The sequence below is a fragment of the Dendrobates tinctorius genome, unplaced genomic scaffold (genome assembly GCF_039654945.1).
Source record: "Dendrobates tinctorius isolate UK_male_01 unplaced genomic scaffold, ASM3965494v1 ptg000140l, whole genome shotgun sequence".
Taxonomy (NCBI): Eukaryota; Metazoa; Chordata; class Amphibia; order Anura; family Dendrobatidae; genus Dendrobates; species Dendrobates tinctorius.
In genome coordinates, this window is record NW_027361808.1 from 6,520,853 (window position 1) to 6,540,000 (window position 19,148).

Genomic DNA, 19,148 nt, shown 5'->3' on the forward strand with positions numbered 1-19,148 from the left:
ATTGTAGGCAGAACAGCAGACCATTGTCTGGATCAATTGCAAAAAGCAAAATCAGCTCTGGAACGGTTAGGGTGGCTACTAAACATTAAGAAGTCCCGTCTACAGCCCATGAAAGTTCAGCAGTTCTTGGGCCTAATCCTAGATTCGCAGAATCAGGAGTGTCGTCTTCCACCCGAAAAATTAGTTCGCCTACGACATCAGGTCTTGAACGCCTCCAATGTCCCTGAGGAAGGCAGTGTCCCTCCTGGGTTCTCTCTCGTCCTGCATCCCCACGGTCCGGTTGGCCCAGTTCCATACAAGGGTGCTACAGGGCGAGGTTTTACGTCATCAAAAAATCCTGGGCGGTTATCTAGAAGGCCAGTTGACTTTGTCCCAACATGCTATAAGATCCCTTGGTTGGTGGCTAGACGAAAACAATCTAGCCAGAGGGGTGCCCTGGGAATATAACGTAACCCGGGTAGTCACCACAGACACAAGCCCTACGGGTTGGGGGGCTCACATGGGGGAGGTCTTAATCCAGGACCTATGGGATTACCATCAGTTGGAAATGTCCTCCAACCTGAAAGAACTAACAGCTGTAGAGCAGTCAGTTAAAATCCTCTTGTGTATCTACAGGGTCACCATGTTCGAATATTCTCCGACAATCAGGTCACCGTGGCTTACATCAACCACCAAAGTGGGACTCGTTTCAGACCCCTGATGAAGGTAGCAGAACGGCTGTTTCAATTGGCAGAGCAACATCTTCACCTGTCTTTAACAGCTCTGCACATAAAAGGAAGAGAAAACACCACAGCGAACTTCCTAAGCCGCAACCTTCTAAGACAAGGGGAATGGTCCTTAAAAACCTCCATCTTCGACCTGATCGTACAAAAATGGGGGCAGCCAGAAGTGGACCTCTTCGCCACCAGAGAGAACAGGAAAGTGCCTCAATTTTGCTCTCTGAATCTCAGAGAAAAGCCACTGGCAGTAGATGCTCTTCTGATCAAATGGGACTTCAGGCTAGCATATGCCTTCCCTCCCCTGTCTCTACTACTCCTGGTGATGAGGAAAGTCAGGAAGGACAAAGCGAGGATTATTGTGATCGCCCCGTTTTGGCCCAGAAGGGCATGGTTCTCATGCCTCAGGACCATGTCTGTGTCCGACCCATGGGTCCTACCAAACATCCCAGATCTCCTATCCCAGGGCCCAGTTTACCAGCCTCAGGTGGCTGGCCTACATCTGACGGCGTGGATTTTGAACAGTCACTACTAAAGGAGAAAGGTTTCTCCCCAGCCCTAATTAACACCCTGCTCAAAAGCAGAAAACCAATTACAACCAAAATCTACGTTAGGATCTGGAAAAGTTTCCTTCAGGGGTAGTAGCTGGGCAGTCCACACTGATAGCGCAGATGCTAGAATTCTTACAAAGAGGTCTTGACATGGGGTTTTCCACCAGCACCCTTAAGGTACTGTCACACTTAGCGATGTACCAGCGATCCTGACCAGCGATATGACGCGGTCAGGATCGCTGGTACATCGCTAAGTGGTCGCTAGTGAGCTGCCACACAGGCAGATCTCACCAGCGACATCGCAGGGGACGGGGGTCGCTACTTACCTGTCACACCAGGCGATCCTGCGTCCTCCCGCCCGGCTCCACGCGTCGCTCGTCGTCACAGCAGGAAGCGCCGCAGGAAGCTGACGACGAGAAAAAGTCCAGGACGTTCTCGCGCGATCAGCGATAACCAGCGGGGGAGCGGGTCGTAGGTAAGTATCAGACACAGCGATATCGCTAGCAATATCGCTATAACGTCACAAGTTATAGCGATATTGCTAGCGATATCTCTTAGTGTGACATGCCCTTTAAAGTACAGGTATCAGCCTTAGGGGCCCTGTTTAACTGCAACATCGCCAGTAACTATTGGATGAATAGGTTTATTAAGGCAACAGGCAGGTCCAGACCGGTAATAAAAGATATATTTATGCCATGGGACCTAAACCTAGTCCTCACGGACAAAAAAACCTGTCTCTTAAAGTGGCTCTTCTAGTAGCGTTGACATCAGCCCGTAGAGTAAGTGACATCCTGGCACTATCTAGACTTCCTCCTTACATACAATTCAGGGACGACAGGGTAATTATTACACCCGATCCAGCATACCTGCCTAAAGTAGCCTCCAGTTTCCATAGAACTCTGGAGATAGTCCTTCCATCCTTCCTCCCTAATCCCACGAATGATAAGGAAAGGAAACTACACACTCTAGACGTTAGGAGATGTCTCCTAGAGTACCTGGCAGTTACCGACCCCTGGAAAAAAGATAATGCCTTGTTTATCTCCTATCAGGGCACTAGAAAGGGCCTTAGGGCTTCAAAAAGCTCGCTAGTGAGGTGGATTAGGGAGGCCATTTCATTAGCATACACGTCAAAGGGCAAACCGGCTCCTGGCAAGCTGAGGGCGCATTCCACCAGGGCCATGGCAACCTCGTGGGCAGAGAGATCAGAAGTCTCGATCGACCAAATATGTAAGGCAGCTACTTGGTCCTCTCCGAGCACCTTTTACAATTATTATAGACTAGACCTGGGTGCTTCCTCAGACCTCTCCTTTGTTGTCAGGGTTCTGCAGGCTGTAGTCCCTCCCTAAAGTAATTATTATTCTCTGTAATTCTCTCAGGTGGTGCTGTCATGGACGACTGAACGGTATTTTTCGGAGTCCATGACATCACCCGTATATTCCCTCCCTTTAGTTTAAATTTGGGTGTGCACTTCTTCCGCTTATATGTACACTGGTAATGAGTAGTTGTGTAAAGTATTGTACATAAATTATGCTACTAACCTTGGTGGTCCTCTTGTGCTCTGAAAACCAACTGATGCGTGGGAGAGGTGCCGCCCTTATGTATCTGTAGGATTTCCTGTTCCTCAAGGGCGGATCCCCTCTCTCAGGTGGTGCTGTCATGGACTCCGAAAAATACCGTTAACTGGTGAGTAACTATGACTTTTACTATTGAGATTGCCTATGCTGCATCAGTAGTAAAAAGATCTAATGTTAAAAATAATTAAAAAAAAATAAAAATCGTGTTTTTCTCACCTTCCGACGTCCCACTCAGCGTACCCGATCATCACGATGCTCCCGGAAGGTCCCGTTCCCAGTGATGCATTGCGCCAATGACCTTTGATGACGTCGCGGTCTCGTGAGACCGCTACGGTGTCGCGAGACCGTGACGTCATAAAAGGTCATTGGCGCAATCCATCACTGGGAACGGGACCTGCCGGCAGCATCGCTGAGGCCTGTTGACGCTGCGAGGGACATCGGAAGGTGGGCACAGTCACATGTGGAAAGTAAGCAGAACAATGCTTTCCTATGTGTGCGGATTTTCCTCGATTCGCACAAAGAATGAGCATGCTGCACCGCGGAAAAATCCGCAGATTAGCACAGCATGTGCGGAATGCCATAGGATTGCATGGGATGCTTTTTGTTTTGCGTTTTCGCGGCAAAATCGCGAGTTTAAAATCGCCGCGAAAACCCCCAAAAAAGCTACGTGTGAACACAGCCTTAGAGGCAGGGTCAGATTGCAATCAGGTATGGGATTGAATTGTTAGGAAGGCATTTAGCATGCTTAGTACACAGCCATTCAGCTCTTGACAGTTCCCGCCAGCATTCACAGCGCATGCATTGTACGTGAAATGTCCTTAAGTATTGTGTTATTAATTTTTGTAAGGTAGTTTTTCCCTGTGCTTTAGAGTTTTTCCAAGTTTTGGTCGTATCTTTGACCTTTCTTTGGCCGTCCTTTAAACACTCATAAACAGGCATATTCATGATGATGTACTTTGTAGATTGAGCAATTTTTTTTCTGTGTTTTTGATGATATTGACTCTACTAAAGCAAATGTATTTTGTGTACATACTGTAAGCTTGAGCATTTCTCTTCCATGTGTAGGTGGAACTCCGACTGCTCGGGAGCTTTGGCTTTCTAAGAACCCTGACATTCAGAGACAGAGATTCTATACATGTATGGCATGCTTCCATGTGGAGAGATGGACAGAGGGACTGAGGAGCTTGGACAGCCAGCTTGCTGCAACCTGTTGCCTGCTGATATATTTGACAGTTCAGGTAATGTCAGCATTATAAAACCTATAAAAGACAAAATGAAAGGAAAAAACCCTGCTATAATTAAATAAGTAAAAAGCAAAAGTGCATTATGTACGTAACAGTTATTATTGGCTAGTTGTATAGTGTTGATGGGATCCCCCCTCTTCACAAAACGTAGCCAACAGTTCTACACCGTGTTCGAAATTATTATGCACACCAGAGTTTCCAATCATTTTATCAGTTGTAAAAAACTGAAAATGGTCATTTGTAGGATTTGCACACTCCCTCTCCATTTGATCCTGGGGAAGATGGTGGGGGTTCACTGCATTTGAAAGGGATGCTAAAGACTATCCAGTGCACAGAATGGTCATTGAGAAGGCCCATGGTACTGAGTCCCAGGAGGTCGGCGTGGTCCAGGATTCATTGCACCCAATTATCAAAGGCCGGAACTTTGAGTTTTTTTGGAACTTGTGGGGGAGGGGCGAAGACCTTGATTGCACGGGTAAGAAGCAACTTGGCTCCAAAAAGTTTCATCAACTCCAGAGTCTGACGGGTTTCCCTTTTGTGTGATGGAAGAAGAGGAGAAAGTAGGCCACACACACTACTAAGCATCATTTCCTTTTCTTGAGGCATTTCAACTGAAGTTGGATCAGCCTGTAATTTGATTTTCTACTTTGATTTTGAGTATGATTCAAATTCCAGACCTACATGGGATATTGATTTTGATTTACAGTGATCATTTTTCTCCTTCGTCTCATTGGGGGACACAGAGACTGTGGGTGTGTGCTTCTGCCGCCTGGAGGCCGACACTAAGTGTACAAAAAAAGAGTTAGCTCCTCCTCCGCCGCATACACCCTCGCCCCTAGGCCGGGCGTAACTCAGTTTTTGCTTAGTGTCTGATGGAGGCACACGCAGTCTGGAGTTCCAGACTAGATTTTTTTTTTTTTTTTTTTCCCTTCCTTCTTTTCTATGAAGATAAGATAGGGGCGACGGATCCTATAGAGAGGATCCGATCTCCCCAAATCACCAACGGGCGACCACGTGTGAGTAACCCTCCACGTGTCCTCTCCCGCACCGAGGGACACATCTGGGACTTTTTTCCAGACATCTATTTTTTAACGAAAGAGGGGCAACGCGTCCTGATTAGAGGACTCGGTTTCCCCACAAACTTCATCAGGCGCGTGTGAGCAGAACCAGTGGTCAGCCTCCACGTTGTTCCTCTCCTACAGCAGCAGTGTATGGAGGCCCCGTCCACCCCTTGGTTGTGAGTCCAGGGGGTTGAATCGGAGGCGCAGGTGAGAGCGCCCAGGAGCGGGGGTTCCGGTACAGGGGAAGAGGCCGCGAGTAAAACCGACAGAGCCAGACCCCACCCCCCCCCCCTGCACGGCGAATGGTCCTGCTCACCTATTTAATATATGGGTCCGCTCCGGGAGCGCACCGCAAATTGGCGCTGGTGAGTAGCGGTAGCCAGGGCGTTGCACCCGGGCTCCGCACGCCGCGTGTATCGGAGCGGGCCGCGGCCCCGCTGCAAGAGGAGCCGCGTGTATCGCGCGAGGCCGCGCGCCGACTTCCGGTGGTAGCCGGAAGTCCCGCCCGCTGACTTCCGGTGGTAGCCGGAAATCCCGCCCGCTGACGCGGCGGTGGCGGCTGCGGAGACGTGCGATATAGGGCAGGAGGTCAGAGAAACGGCGGGCGCACAGATCCCAGAGACTTCCGCCCTAACACCTCGCATCCACGCAGGGGTACTGCAGACAGGAGCCGGTGGGTGAGTGTAACTCCGTGTGGAGAACCACGCTGCTTGTCAAGGAAGAGGTTACCCTCCTCCTCCTTCTACTCTGCCTTCAGCCTGTGCAAGTATGTCTGCCAAAGGGAAAGCTCACTCTTTCCTTTACGCGGTTTGCGTGTCCTGTGGGGTCAGGCTGCCAAAGGCACAGGCGGGTAAATATTGTGAAGCCTGTGAGTCGGAGCGCGCCCAGGAGCCCCCCACTGTTTCTGAACCCAGGGGTCAGGACCCCCCGGAATGGGCGGTGTCCTTATCGCAGTCTATGCTGTCCCTTACAAGGGCAATTGAATCCCTTCAGGGCCCGGGCAGGAACAGGGAGGGGGGTCTGCCAGCGCAAGAGAGCTCGTCCTCGTCTCAGGACCCTCCAACCATTAGAGGTCGCTCCAGTACCAGGCAAGCTCATATCAAGAGGGTTCGTTCCCCGTCGGCCGGACCCTCCGGGGCTTCGGCGGCGGGTATTAGGGCATCCCGTTCCCCGTCACTAAGCTCTGGGAGCGATCAGGATGAAGGAGAGGAGGAAGAGGCCTGGAATCTAGAGAGTCTGGGGTTCCAGGATTCGGTGGACAGTCTCATTGAGGCAGTCAACCAGACTTTAGAGATCGAGGACGATTTGCCCACAGCCTCAGGTCACAAGGTCTCTTTTAAGAAATCCAGGCGACCACATAGAAGATTTGCCACGCATCCGGAGTTTGAGGAGCTAGTCCAGAAACATAGAGATCACCCGGATAAGCGTTTTGCAATGCAAAAAGCGCTGCAGGCAAAGTATCCGTTTCCTCCTGAGCTCCATAAGGCTTGGGTAGAGTCGCCAGTAGTGGATCCTCCGGTGTCACGTTTAGCATCAAGATCGCTATTGTCGATACCCAGTGTTTCCTCTATAAAGGACCCAACTGATCGCCTCATGGACGGGCTTGCCCGCTCGGTATATGAGGCAGCAGGGTCGGCTCTGGCCCCCTCCTTTGCGGCGACTTGGGTGGCTAAGGCCATGGTTTCGTGGGGGGACGCTCTGTATAAGGCCCTCCAGGACAGGGATCTCCCCGCGGAGGTCTTAGAGGTGGCAAATCAGATGTCAGGAGCAAGTGATTATCTTGTCAGCGCCTCACTGGACGCGGCCGAGTGTTCGGCGGTGGCGGCGGCGAATGCGATCGCCATTAGGCGTGCATTATGGCTGAGACTGTGGAAAGCGGATTCTATCTCTAAAAAATCCTTAACCTCATTGCCGTTTCAGGGCAATCGACTGTTCGGTGAGAAGCTGGATAGGCTTATCTCAGAAGCCACAGGGGGGAAGAGTAGTTTCCTTCCGCAGCAGAGAAGTCGCCCGGCATTCAGGCAAACGCAAAGGCGTTTTCGACCCTTTCGTAGCCCCTGGGGGGGACTTCGGCCAGGGCATACTCCTCCGCAAACGATGGCCAGAGTAGGGAAAGACAAGTCTCTTACAGGGCCAATCCGCTGGGTAGAGGCCGAGGCCATTTACCCAGAGCGAAGGGGGCCAAGCCCCAAAAACCTCCAGCTAAATGACTGGAGGCACTCCGTACCTACGGACGACAGAGTGGGCGGACGCCTACTAAGGTTCAGCCACGTTTGGGTCGCAGTGACACGCGACTCTTGGGTGGCAGAACTTGTATCGTCCGGGTACAAGATAGAGTTTGTCGGACGGCCACCTCAGCGATTCTTCCGTTCGCGACTTTCCATAACAGATTCGCAGGCGAAGAGTTTGTTACAGGCTGTAGCGTCGCTACAGCACAAAGGGGTCATCGCCCCAGTGCCGCAGAGCGAAGAGTCGCAGGGGTTTTACTCCAATCTTTTTTCGGTCCCCAAAAAAGACGGGACTGTGAGGCCGGTTCTGGATCTAAAGATCCTAAACAGATTCATCAGGGTCAGGCGATTCCGGATGGAATCCCTCCGCTCGGTCATTGCAGCCATGGATCCAGGGGAATTCCTGGCCTCAATCGATGTGCAGGATGCATATCTGCATATTCCGATATTCCCCCCACACCAGAGGTTCCTGCGATTTGCGATCGGAGGACGTCACTTCCAATTCGTGGCTCTGCCCTTCGGTCTGGCCACTGCCCCCAGAGTCTTTACAAAGATAATGGCGGTGGTTATGGCCATCCTGCATGCACGGGGCATAACGGTGTTACCTTACCTGGACGACCTTTTGGTAAAGGGGCCGTCGTTTCAGGAGTGCCAGGACAATGTCAGTATTACTCTGGATACCCTGGCCCGTCTGGGCTGGCTGATCAATTGGAGCAAGTCGTCCTTGGTTCCAGCCCAAAAAATTGTGTTCCTAGGCATGATTTTCGACACCTCCCGGGGGCTGGTGATCCTCCCTCAGGACAAGGCGCAAAAAATCAAGCAAGGGATACGGAACCTTCTACAGCCGGGCTCCAGGTCCATCCGGTATGGCATGAGTGTTTTGGGCAGAATGGTGGCGGCGATAGAAGCAATCCCGTTTGCCCAGTTCCATCTCCGTCCGCTTCAGCATGCGCTCTTGACAGCATGGGACCGGAGGCTGCTGTCTCTCAGTCATCGGTGCAAGTTGTCTCCGCTGGTACGGAGTTCTCTCCGGTGGTGGACTCGCGACTCGTCTCTGGTCCAGGGGAAACCCTTTCCCCCGGAACAATGGTTGGTGGTGACGACCGATGCAAGCCTGCAAGGTTGGGGAGCAGTTTTCCAGAGTCACATAGCCCAGGGGCGGTGGTCCGTTCAGGAGATAGTTCTCCCGATCAACATTCTGGAGATACGGGCAATACGATTGGCCCTACAACATTTCCAGTGTTTCCTGAGACACCAGCCGGTGCGCGTCCAGACGGACAATGCTACAGCAGTAGCATATGTCAACCATCAAGGGGGCACGCGCAGCCAGGCAGCCATGCGCGAGGTCGGACTGGTACTACGTTGGGCGGAGAAGAACCGCGTGGTAATTTCAGCGGTGCACATCCCAGGAGTCGAAAACTGGGCGGCAGATTTTCTCAGCCGACAGGGGGTCGCGGCAGGGGAATGGTCCCTGCACCCCGAGGTCTTTCAGCAGATCTGCCAACGGTGGGGGACACCAGACGTGGACCTTATGGCATCCAGAGAGAATGCCAAAGTGCTAAGGTTTGTTGCTCGATCCCTCGATCCGCAGGCAATCGCAGCAGACGCGCTGGTGCTCCCGTGGAGCCAGTTTCGTCTCCCGTACTTGTTCCCCCCGCTGCCGCTGCTTCCAAGAGTTATCAGGAAAATAAGGAGAGAGAAGGTTCCAGCAATTCTGCTGGCCCCGGACTGGCCCCGGCGGGCCTGGTACGCAGATCTGGTCCAACTAGTGGTGGACGTACCCTGGCGTCTTCCAGATCGGCCGGACTTACTGTCCCAAGGGCCGATCTGCCATCCGAACTTAGGGGCCCTGTGTTTGACGGCGTGGCCATTGAATCTTGGCTGTTAACACAGGCAGGATTCAGACGCGATGTGGCGGCCACGATGGTGAGTGCCCGAAAGCCTTCCTCGGCGAGGGTGTATCATCGAACTTGGGAAGTTTTCTTCCATTGGTGTAGGGATCGTGAAGTGGCTCCTCTGGTTTTTTCGATCCCCAACGTACTGGCTTTTCTACAGGCAGGGCTGGACGCAGGGTTGGCCCCGAGTTCCCTCAGAACGCAAATCTCGGCCCTGTCGGTACTTTTCCAACGAAAAGTCGCTTCCGTCTGGCAGGTTAGGACGTTTATGCAAGGGGTCGCACATTTAGTACCCCCCTATAAGGCGCCGACGGAATCATGGGACCTGAACTTGGTGCTCAGAGCCCTTCAGGAGGCCCCTTTCGAACCATTGCAAGAGGTATCCTTGCCTTACCTGTCCAGAAAGGTCGTTTTTCTAGTAGCCATAACGTCTATTAGGCGGGTTTCGGAATTGGCGGCCTTATCTTGTAAACCACCGTTCCTAACCTTTTATAAGGATAAGGTAGTTTTAAGGCCAGCTCCCCCCTTCTTGCCGAAGGTTGTGTCTGCATTTCATATCAACGAGGACATCGTCTTACCTTCGTTTTGCCCGGCACCGGTGCACAGGGTAGAGAAGGCTTTGCACACCCTGGATCTGGTAAGAGCTCTTAGGAGGTATGTGACAAGGACGGCGCCATTCCGCCAGACAGATTCTCTATTCGTGGTTCCAGAGGGACGGCGGAAGGGGCTCGCTGCGTCCAGAGCGACTTTGGCCAGATGGGTTCGCCTGACGGTCCAAGAAGCTTATCAAATCAGTGGCACGCCGGTTCCGGCAGGGATCAAGGCTCACTCGGCACGGGCAGTGGGTGCCTCATGGGCACTACGACACCAGGCTTCAGCGGAGCAGGTATGCAAAGCAGCTACCTGGTCCAGTTTACATACGTTTGTCAAACATTATAACGTACATACCCAGGCATCCTCGGATGCAAGCCTGGGAAGAAAGATTCTCCAGGCAGCAGTTGCGCACCTCTAATCAGGGGCGCAAATTAGCATGGATTGGGTGAGCTAAGATCCCGCCCAGAGGACTGCTTTAGGACGTCCCACAGTCTCTGTGTCCCCCAATGAGACGAAGGAGAAACATGGATTTTTGTGAGTACTCACCGTAAAATCCTTTTCTCCGAGACGCTCATTGGGGGACACAGCACCCACCCTATCAGCCAGTTGGCATTTACTTATTTTGAGTTTTACAATTCCTTGTACAAGGTTTAGGGTGGCCCCCTTTTTCAGACATATAGTTTCTTGCCTGAGTTTAAGGCGCGTTCTCCTACTGCTTATGCACTAAACTGAGTTACGCCCGGCCTAGGGGCGAGGGTGTATGCGGCGGAGGAGGAGCTAACTCTTTTTTTGTACACTTAGTGTCGGCCTCCAGGCGGCAGAAGCACACACCCACAGTCTCTGTGTCCCCCAATGAGCGTCTCGGAGAAAAGGATTTTACGGTGAGTACTCACAAAAATCCATGTTTATGTTTCATTGTTCTCAATGCATTCCATTATGTAATGCATAAAGATTTGCAACTGGGATTTTCTATTCAGTGATATCTAGGATGTGGTATTTTAGTGTTTCCTTTAGTTTTTGAGCAGTGTGTGTGACTGTGTGTGTGTGTGTGTGTGTGTGTATATATATATATATATATATATATGTTGAAAAAGGGATAAAGCAGCACAAACAATATAAGAAAAAAGGGGGTGCACGCTCCCAGGTATATACCAAACCTTTAAAGCATCAATCAAAAATTGAAAGCAAAGGCGTGCTGCTTTCAATTTTTGATGGATATATATATATATATATATAGTCATGGCCAAAAGTATTGACACCCCTGCAATTCTGTCAGATAATACTCAGTTTCTTCCTGAAAATGATTGCAAACACAAATTCTTTGGTATTATTATCTTCATTTAATTTGTCTTAAATGAAAAAACACAAAAAGAATTGTCCTAAAGCCAAATTGGATATAATTCCACACCAAACATAAAAAAGAGGGTGGACAAAAGTATTGGCACTGTTCGAAAAATCATGTGATGCTTCTCTAATTTGTGTAATTAACAGCACCTGTAACTTACCTGTGGCACCTAACAGGTGTTAGCAATAACTAAATCACACTTGCAGCCAGTTGACATGGATTAAAGTTGACTCAACCTCTGTCCTGTGTCCTTGTGTGTACCACATTGAGCATGGAGAAAAGAAAGAAGACCAAAGAACTGTCTGAGGACTTGAGAAACCAAATTGTGAGGAAGCATGAGCAATCTCAAGGCTACAAGTCCATCTCCAAAGATCTGAATGTTCCTGTGTCTACCGTGCGCAGTGTCATCAAGAAGTTTAAAGCCCATGGCACTGTGGCTAACCTCCCTAGATGTGGCCGGAAAAGAAAAATTGACAAGAGATTTCAACGCAAGATTGTGTGGATGTTGGATAAAGAACCTCCACTAACATCCAAACAAGTTCAAGCTGCCCTGCAGTCCGAGGGTACAACGGTGTCAACCCGTACTATCCGTCGGCATCTGAATGAAAAGGGACTGTATGGTAGGAGACCCAGGAAGACTCCACTTCTTACCCCGAGACATAAAAAAGCCAGGCTGGAGTTTGCCAAAACTTACCTGAAAAAGCCTAAAACATTTTGGAAGAATGTTCTCTGGTCAGATGAGACAAAAGTGGAGCTTTTAGGGCAAAAGCATCAACATAGAGTTTACAGGAGAAAAAAGAGGCATTCAAAGAAAAGTACACGGTCCCTACAGTCAAACATGGCGGAGGTTCCCTGATGTTTTGGGGTTGCTTTGCTGCCTCTGGCACTGGACTGCTTGACCGTGTGCATGGCATTATGAAGTCAGAAGACTACCAACAAATTTTGCAGCATAATTTAGGGCCCAGTGTGAGAAAGCTGGGTCTCCCTCAGAGGTCATGGGTCTTCCAGCAGGACAATGACCCAAAACACACTTCAAAAAGCACTAGAAAATGGTTTGAGAGAAAGCACTGGAGACTTCTAAGGTGGCCAGCAATGAGTCCAGACCTGAATCCCATAGAATACCTGTGGAGAGATCTAAAAATGGCAGTTTGGAGAAGGCACCCTTCAAATATCAGGGACCTAGAGTAGTTTGCCAAAGAAGAATGGTCTAAAATTCCAGCAGAGCATTGTAAGAAACTCATTGATGGTTACCGGAAGCGGTTGGTCGCAGTTATTTTGGCTAAAGGTTGTGCAACCAAGTATTAGGCTGAGGATGCCAATACTTTTGTCCGGCCCATTTTTGGAGTTTTGTGTGAAATGATCAATGTTTTGCTTTTTGCTTCATTCTCTTTTGTGTTTTTTCATTTAAGACAAATTAAATGAAGATAATAATACCAAAGAATTTGTGTTTGCAATCATTTTCAGGAAGAAACTGAATATTATCTGACAGAATTGCAGGGGTGTCAATACTTTTGGCCATGACTATATATATATATATATATATATATATATATATATATATATATATATATATACATATACATATATATACATATATATATATACACTCACTGGCCACTTTATTAGGTACACCTGTCCAACTGTGTGTTAAGACTTAATTTCTAATCAGCCAATCACATGGCGGCAACTCAGTGCATTTAGGCATGTAGACATGGTCAAGACAATCTCCTGCAGTTCAAACCGAGCATCAGTATGGGGAAGAAAGGTGATTTGAGTGCCTTTGAACGTGGCAAGATTGTTGGTGCCAGAAGGGCTGGTCTGAGTATTTCAGAAACTGCTGATCTACTGGGATTTTCACGCACAACCATCTCTAGGGTTTACAGAGAATGGTCCGAAAAAGAAAAAAAATCCAGTGAGCGGCAGTTCTGTGGCCGGAAATGCCTTGTTGATGCCAGAGGTCAGAGGAGAATGGGCATACTGGTTCGAGCTGATAGAAAGGCAACAGTGACTCAAATTGCCACCCGTTACAACCAAGGTAGGCAGAAGAGCATCTCTGAACGCACAGTGCGTCGAACTTTGAGGCAGATGGGCTACAGCAGCAGAAGACCACACTGGGTACCACTCCTCTCAGCTAAGAACAGGCATCTGATGGCTACTTTCAGCAGGATAATGCGCCATGTCATAAAGCTCGAATCATCTCAGATTGGTTTCTTGAACATGACAATGAGTTCACTGTACTCAAATGGCCTCCTCAGTCACCAGATCTCAATCCAATAGAGCATCTTTGGGATGTGGTGGAACGGGAGATTCGCATCAGGGATGTGCAGCCGACAAATCTGCGCCAACTGTGTGATGCCATCATGTCAATATGGTCCAAAATCTCTGAGGAATGCTTCCAGCACCTTGTTGAATCTCTGCCACGAAGAATTGAGGCAGTTCTGAAGGCAAAAGGGGGTCCAACCCGTTACTAGCATGGTGTACCTAATAAAGTGGCCAGTGAGTGTATATATACATATATATGTGTGGATATATATACAGTGGGAAAAAAAAGTATTTAGTCAGTCAGCAATAGTGCAAGTTCCACCACTTAAAAAGATGAGAGGCGTCTGTAATTTACATCATAGGTAGACCTCAACTATGGGAGACAAACTGAGAAAAAAAAATCCAGAAAATCACATTGTCTGTTTTTTTTTTCATTTTATTTGCATATTATGGTGGAAAATAAGTATTTGGTCAGAAACAAAATTTCATCTCAATACTTTGTGATATATCCTTTGTTGGCAATGACAGAGGTCAAACGTTTTCTGTAAGTCTTCACAAGGTTGTCACACACTGTTGTTGGTATGTTGGCCAATTTCTCCATGCAGATCTCCTCTAGAGCAGTGATGTTTTTGGCTTTTCGCTTGGCAACACAGACTTTCAACTCCCTCCAAAGGTTTTCTATAGGGTTGAGATCTGGAGACTGGCTAGGCCACTCCAGGACCTTGAAATGCTTCTTACGAAGCCACTCCTTCATTGCCCTGGCGGTGTGCTTTGGATCATTGTCATGTTGAAAGACCCAGCCACGTTTCATCTTCAATGCCCTTGCTGATGGAAGGAGGTTTGCACTCAAAATCTCACGATACATGGCCCCATTCATTCTTTCATGTACCCTGATCAGTCGTCCTGGCCCCTTTGCAGAGAAACAGCCCCAAAGCATGATGTTTCCACCACCATGCTTTACAGTAGGTATGGTGTTTGATGGATGCAACTCAGTATTCTTTTTCCTCCAAACACGACAAGTTGTGTTTCTACCAAACAGTTCCAGTTTGTTTCATCAGACCATAGGACATTCTCCCAAAACTCCTCTGGATCATCCAAATGCTCTCTAGCAAACTTCAGACGGGCCCGGACATGTACAGGCTTAAGCAGTGGGACACGTCTGGCACTGCAGGATCTGAGTCCATGGTGGCGTAGTGTGTTACTTATCGTAGGCCTTGTTACATTGGTCCCAGCTCTCTGCAGTTCATTCACTAGGTCCCCCCGCGTGGTTCTGGGATTTTTGCTCACCGTTCTTGTGATCATTCTGACCCCATGGGGTGGGATTTTGCGTGGAGCACCAGATCGAGGGAGATTATCAGTGGTCTTGTATGTCTTCCATTTTCTAATTATTGCTCCCACAGTTGATTTCTTCACTCCAAGCTGGTTGGCTATTGCAGATTCAGTCTTCCCAGCCTGGTGCAGGGCTACAATTTTGTTTCTGGTGTCCTTTGACAGCTCTTTGGTCTTCACCATAGTGGAGTTTGGAGTCAGACTGTTTGAGGGTGTGCACAGGTGTCTTTTTATACTGATAACAAGTTTAAACAGGTGCCATTACTACAGGTAATGAGTGGAGGAAAGAGGAGACTCTTAAAGAAGAAGTTACAGGTCTGTGAGAGCCAGAAATCTTGATTGACTGTTTCTGACCAAATACTTATTTTCCACCATAATATGCAAATAAAATGAAAAAAAAACAGACAATGTGATTTTCTGGATTTTTTTTTCTCAGTTTGTCTCCCATAGTTGAGGTCTACCTATGATGTAAATTACAGACGCCTCTCATCTTTTTAAGTGGTGGAACTTGCACTATTGCTGACTGACTACTTTTTTTCCCCACTGTGTATGTGTGTATATATATATATATATATATATATATATATATATATATATATATATACACACTGTGTATGTGTGTGTGTGTGTGTGTGTGCGCGTGTGTGTGTGTGTATGTGTATGTATATATATATATATATATATATCTACAGTATATATATAGAAACGCCTTATCGTATCTGTCTGTAACCGAAATCGCGGGCCGCTGATTGTAACGGTAAGCTGCGCCTGCCACTGGCGTCCGCGACCAATCAGCGGCAGGCGCAGGCCTTAATCTGTAAAAAAGAGAATTAACTAAAAAAAAAAAGTTATTCTCGCCTTCCGACGGCCTCCTGTCTTCTTTACATGCGCCCGACTTCGCGTTCCCAGCAGGGCTGTGGAGTCGGTAAGCCACAGTTGCGACTCCGACTCCTGGATTTTATCAGGCTCCGACTCCGGCTCCGACTCCGACTCCTTCATAAATGGCCAATTCATAACAACAAATTTACTGTTGTAAAATATTAAACATCGTGCTTATTCAGTTTCTCACCATCATATAAGTAATCAGACCACTTAGAGCAAAAACTACATTTATTAGAATACAATTAGAATATAGCAAATAACTTTTATAAACTTTTCTAAACTGTAAGTAAATATGCAATAAACACTTTTATGCAGTTAATAAGAAGAAATCTATAAACTTGTCCTCAGAAAAAGTATTGCCTCTGTCAGATCCTCCTTCACGGATGCCCTCAAATCTGATCTAATTATTTTGAGAGCAGAGAACAACCTCTCTACACTAACTTGTGTTGGTGGCAAAGCAGTAACCACTCGGGCAACATCTCTGACAATGTCAGGATACAGAGGAATCGCTTGTTGCACTGTTATTTTTGATGAACGGTCAAATTTCTCAATTTCTTTTAGTGCACATGAAAAATTCTGCTGAAATGTACTGGCTGTGTTCCTTGATGGGGATGACTCTTCTATGCGGGAACGCTTTGCACGGTCCTTGTGATCCAAATATTTTTCAAAATTAAATTCTTCATCAGTTGATGATGAGGGTGAAGATGTGGCAGGACGACCAAATTCTTCTTGTTCCTCCTGACTGTTCTGCAACCCTTTCATCCTTACTGCTGTTTCAAACAGAGCTTCTTTTCCTTTACTTAGCTGTTGATCATCTAGAAGAATCCGATGCATTGAGTCTACATAAACAGCTGCCAAAAGAATGTTATTTCGTAATAGTAGCTCCTCTCTCCGTTTCATTGATGTAGCAATGCCACTTGCAATTAACCCTCCTCTTTGGGACAGGCGAAACATCAGGTTCTTCCACTCCTTTAAGAAAATATCTGGAGTTAAGTCCTCTGCTTGTAATTTTTTAGTCACTGTAAATGGATGCTCTAGCAATTTTTCCAGCTCAGTCACCTGATTCCACTGACTTTCATTTAGCGTCAGTTGAGGGTTAGCCATGTCTACAAGAAAGGTTTTCAGTTCAACCAAGCGCTGAATCATTAAGTAAGTACTGCACCATCGTGTGGCTTGATCAATAATTGCCCCTTTTCCAGCACGTCTCTTCAAAATTGAGTCAACTTTAGGGGTTCTGGCAACAGTAGCCAATTTTCTCACCTTGCCAATCAGTGCAGCAGCATGTCCTTCTTGCAGACTGTCTCTTATAGCCAGCTGTAGCGTATGCACAACACAGCGCATGTGATGAATGAAAGAACATATTGACACAGTTTCAACAAGATCATCTAAACTATCATGTTGCTGTTCATCTGAAGCAACTTCAGTTTGCTCCTCAGTTACAATACTGTGTTCCTCTATTTCAAGCATTTCTGTGTCTGTGGACCCAGAATGTTCTTCTAGCTGCTGGTCACCATCATTACTCTCATTCATTAGCTTAATAGTACTTATCATATTTGAAGCATTGTCAGTTATGACAGAAAGAACTTGCTCTTTTTTAAGTTCATAGTCTTGCAGAACCTTTTCCACCAAGACCTGGAGAAACTCACTGGTGTGATGAGCTTTTGTGTCTTTTACTGCCAATGTCTTGGTAACTACCGTATTTTTCGCTTTATAAGACGCACCTGATTATAAGACGCACCCCCAAATGTGGTGAAGGAATAGAGAATTTTTTAATAAATGGGGTCCGTCTTATAATGCCAGTGTCCGTCTAACAAATCATATAGGGTATATGTCCCTCATAGCCCCCCCACCCTAAAATTAGCCCCCTTAATCTGGATATGGCCACCTTATATTGAATATAGCCCCCTTGTGCTGGCACACGGGCCCCCTGTGGCTGGCACACATCACCCTGTGGCTGGCACACTGGCCCCTGTGGCTGGCACACATCACCCTGTGGCTGGCACACTGGCCCCCTGTGGCTGGCACACATCACCCTGTGGCTGGCACACTGGCCCCCCTGTGGCTGGCACACTGGCCCCCCTGTGGCTGGCACACATCACCCTGTGGCTGGCACACGGCCCCCAGTGGCTGGCACACATCACCCTGTGGCTGGCACACTGGCCCCCCTGTGGCTGGCACACATCACCCTGTGGCTGGCACACTGGCCCCCCTGTGGCTGGCACACTGGCCCCCCTGTGGCTGGCACACATCACCCTGTGGCTGGCACACTGGCCCCCCTGTGGCTGGCACACATCACCCTGTGGCTGGCACACTGGCCCCCCTGTGGCTGGCACACATCACCCTGTGGCTGGCACACATCACCCTGTGGCTGGCACACTGGCCCCCCTGTGGCTGGCACACTGGCCCCTGTGGCTGGCACACATCACCCTGTGGCTGGCACACTGGCCCCTGTGGCTGGCACACATCACCCTGTGGCTGGCACACTGGCCCCCTGTGGCTGGCACACATCACCCTGTGGCTGGCACACTGGCCCCCCTGTGGCTGGCACACTGGCCCCCCTGTGGCTGGCACACATCACCCTGTGTTAGATATCGCCTCCATGCTGCTGCTTTTAGTAAAATAAACTCTTTCCTTACCTTCTCAGCGCTGTCCCTCCTCGTGTCTCCCTCAGTGTGGTTGAGCTCCTCCTCCACTTCCTGGTTCTCAGAGCCGGTCATGTGATCAGCACAGCAGAGTGCTGATGACAGCAGCAGCAGAGACACCGGGAGATCAGCGCTGGAGGAGGTAAGGAAAGAGTTTTTTATTTTACTATGGGCAGCAGCATGGGGGCGATATCTAACACAGGGGATCATGTGCGATCAAAGGAGGGCGCAGGCAGCTATAATATGCACCGCTCCCCCAGCCAGTCACCGTGGTGCGGTTTCAGCACCATGGTGATGGACAGCGGCAGTGCATATTATATGAGCGGGAGCAGGAGATCAAAGGCTCCCTTCGGCAGCTTTTACCAGCTCACAGCACCGCTCCAAAGCTGCCCCCACCTCCCCTGGACCCTGCAGTACATATATATATATATACACCCCCTCCCCCGTATATTCGGATTATAAGACGCACCCCCTACTTTCCCCCAAAATTTGGGGGAACAAAAGTGCGTCTTATAAAGCGAAAAATACGGTATTTCATTTTTGTCACAAACAAATCGGACATTGATGGCAAAATAGTTCACTCTGTGATGTGTGCAGGCATCCATTTTAAGAAACAGAAAGCGTCCCTTGAGAGTTTTTTTAAGTTCTTCCTTTTGTTTAAAAGCTTCTTCAATTACTAATTTTCTAATACTCTCTCTCTCCAGAGAAACACCAAGCTTGCGGGCCATTTCCCCATTCAGACACATAAAAGCTGATCGTGAAAATAATGAAATAGGCACACTATCCTTTACAAGAAGCTCTATGATCTGTTTTTTAAATGTATCT

The 19,148-nt window shown here is 48.5% G+C and overlaps 1 protein-coding gene across 4 annotated transcripts in view; it reads left to right on the forward strand.

The window, feature by feature from the left end:
- The window catches only part of FAM120B (family with sequence similarity 120 member B), a 240,479-nt gene that overhangs the window by 50,930 nt on the left and 170,401 nt on the right, over positions 1 to 19,148 (forward strand). For all 4 annotated transcript variants that reach the window (XM_073545102.1, XM_073545101.1, XM_073545103.1 and 1 more), the window contains exon 5: positions 3,907 to 4,079. In XM_073545102.1, the coding sequence (XP_073401203.1) occupies positions 3,907 to 4,079 (173 nt within the window). The remainder of the gene's footprint in view (positions 1 to 3,906; positions 4,080 to 19,148) is intronic.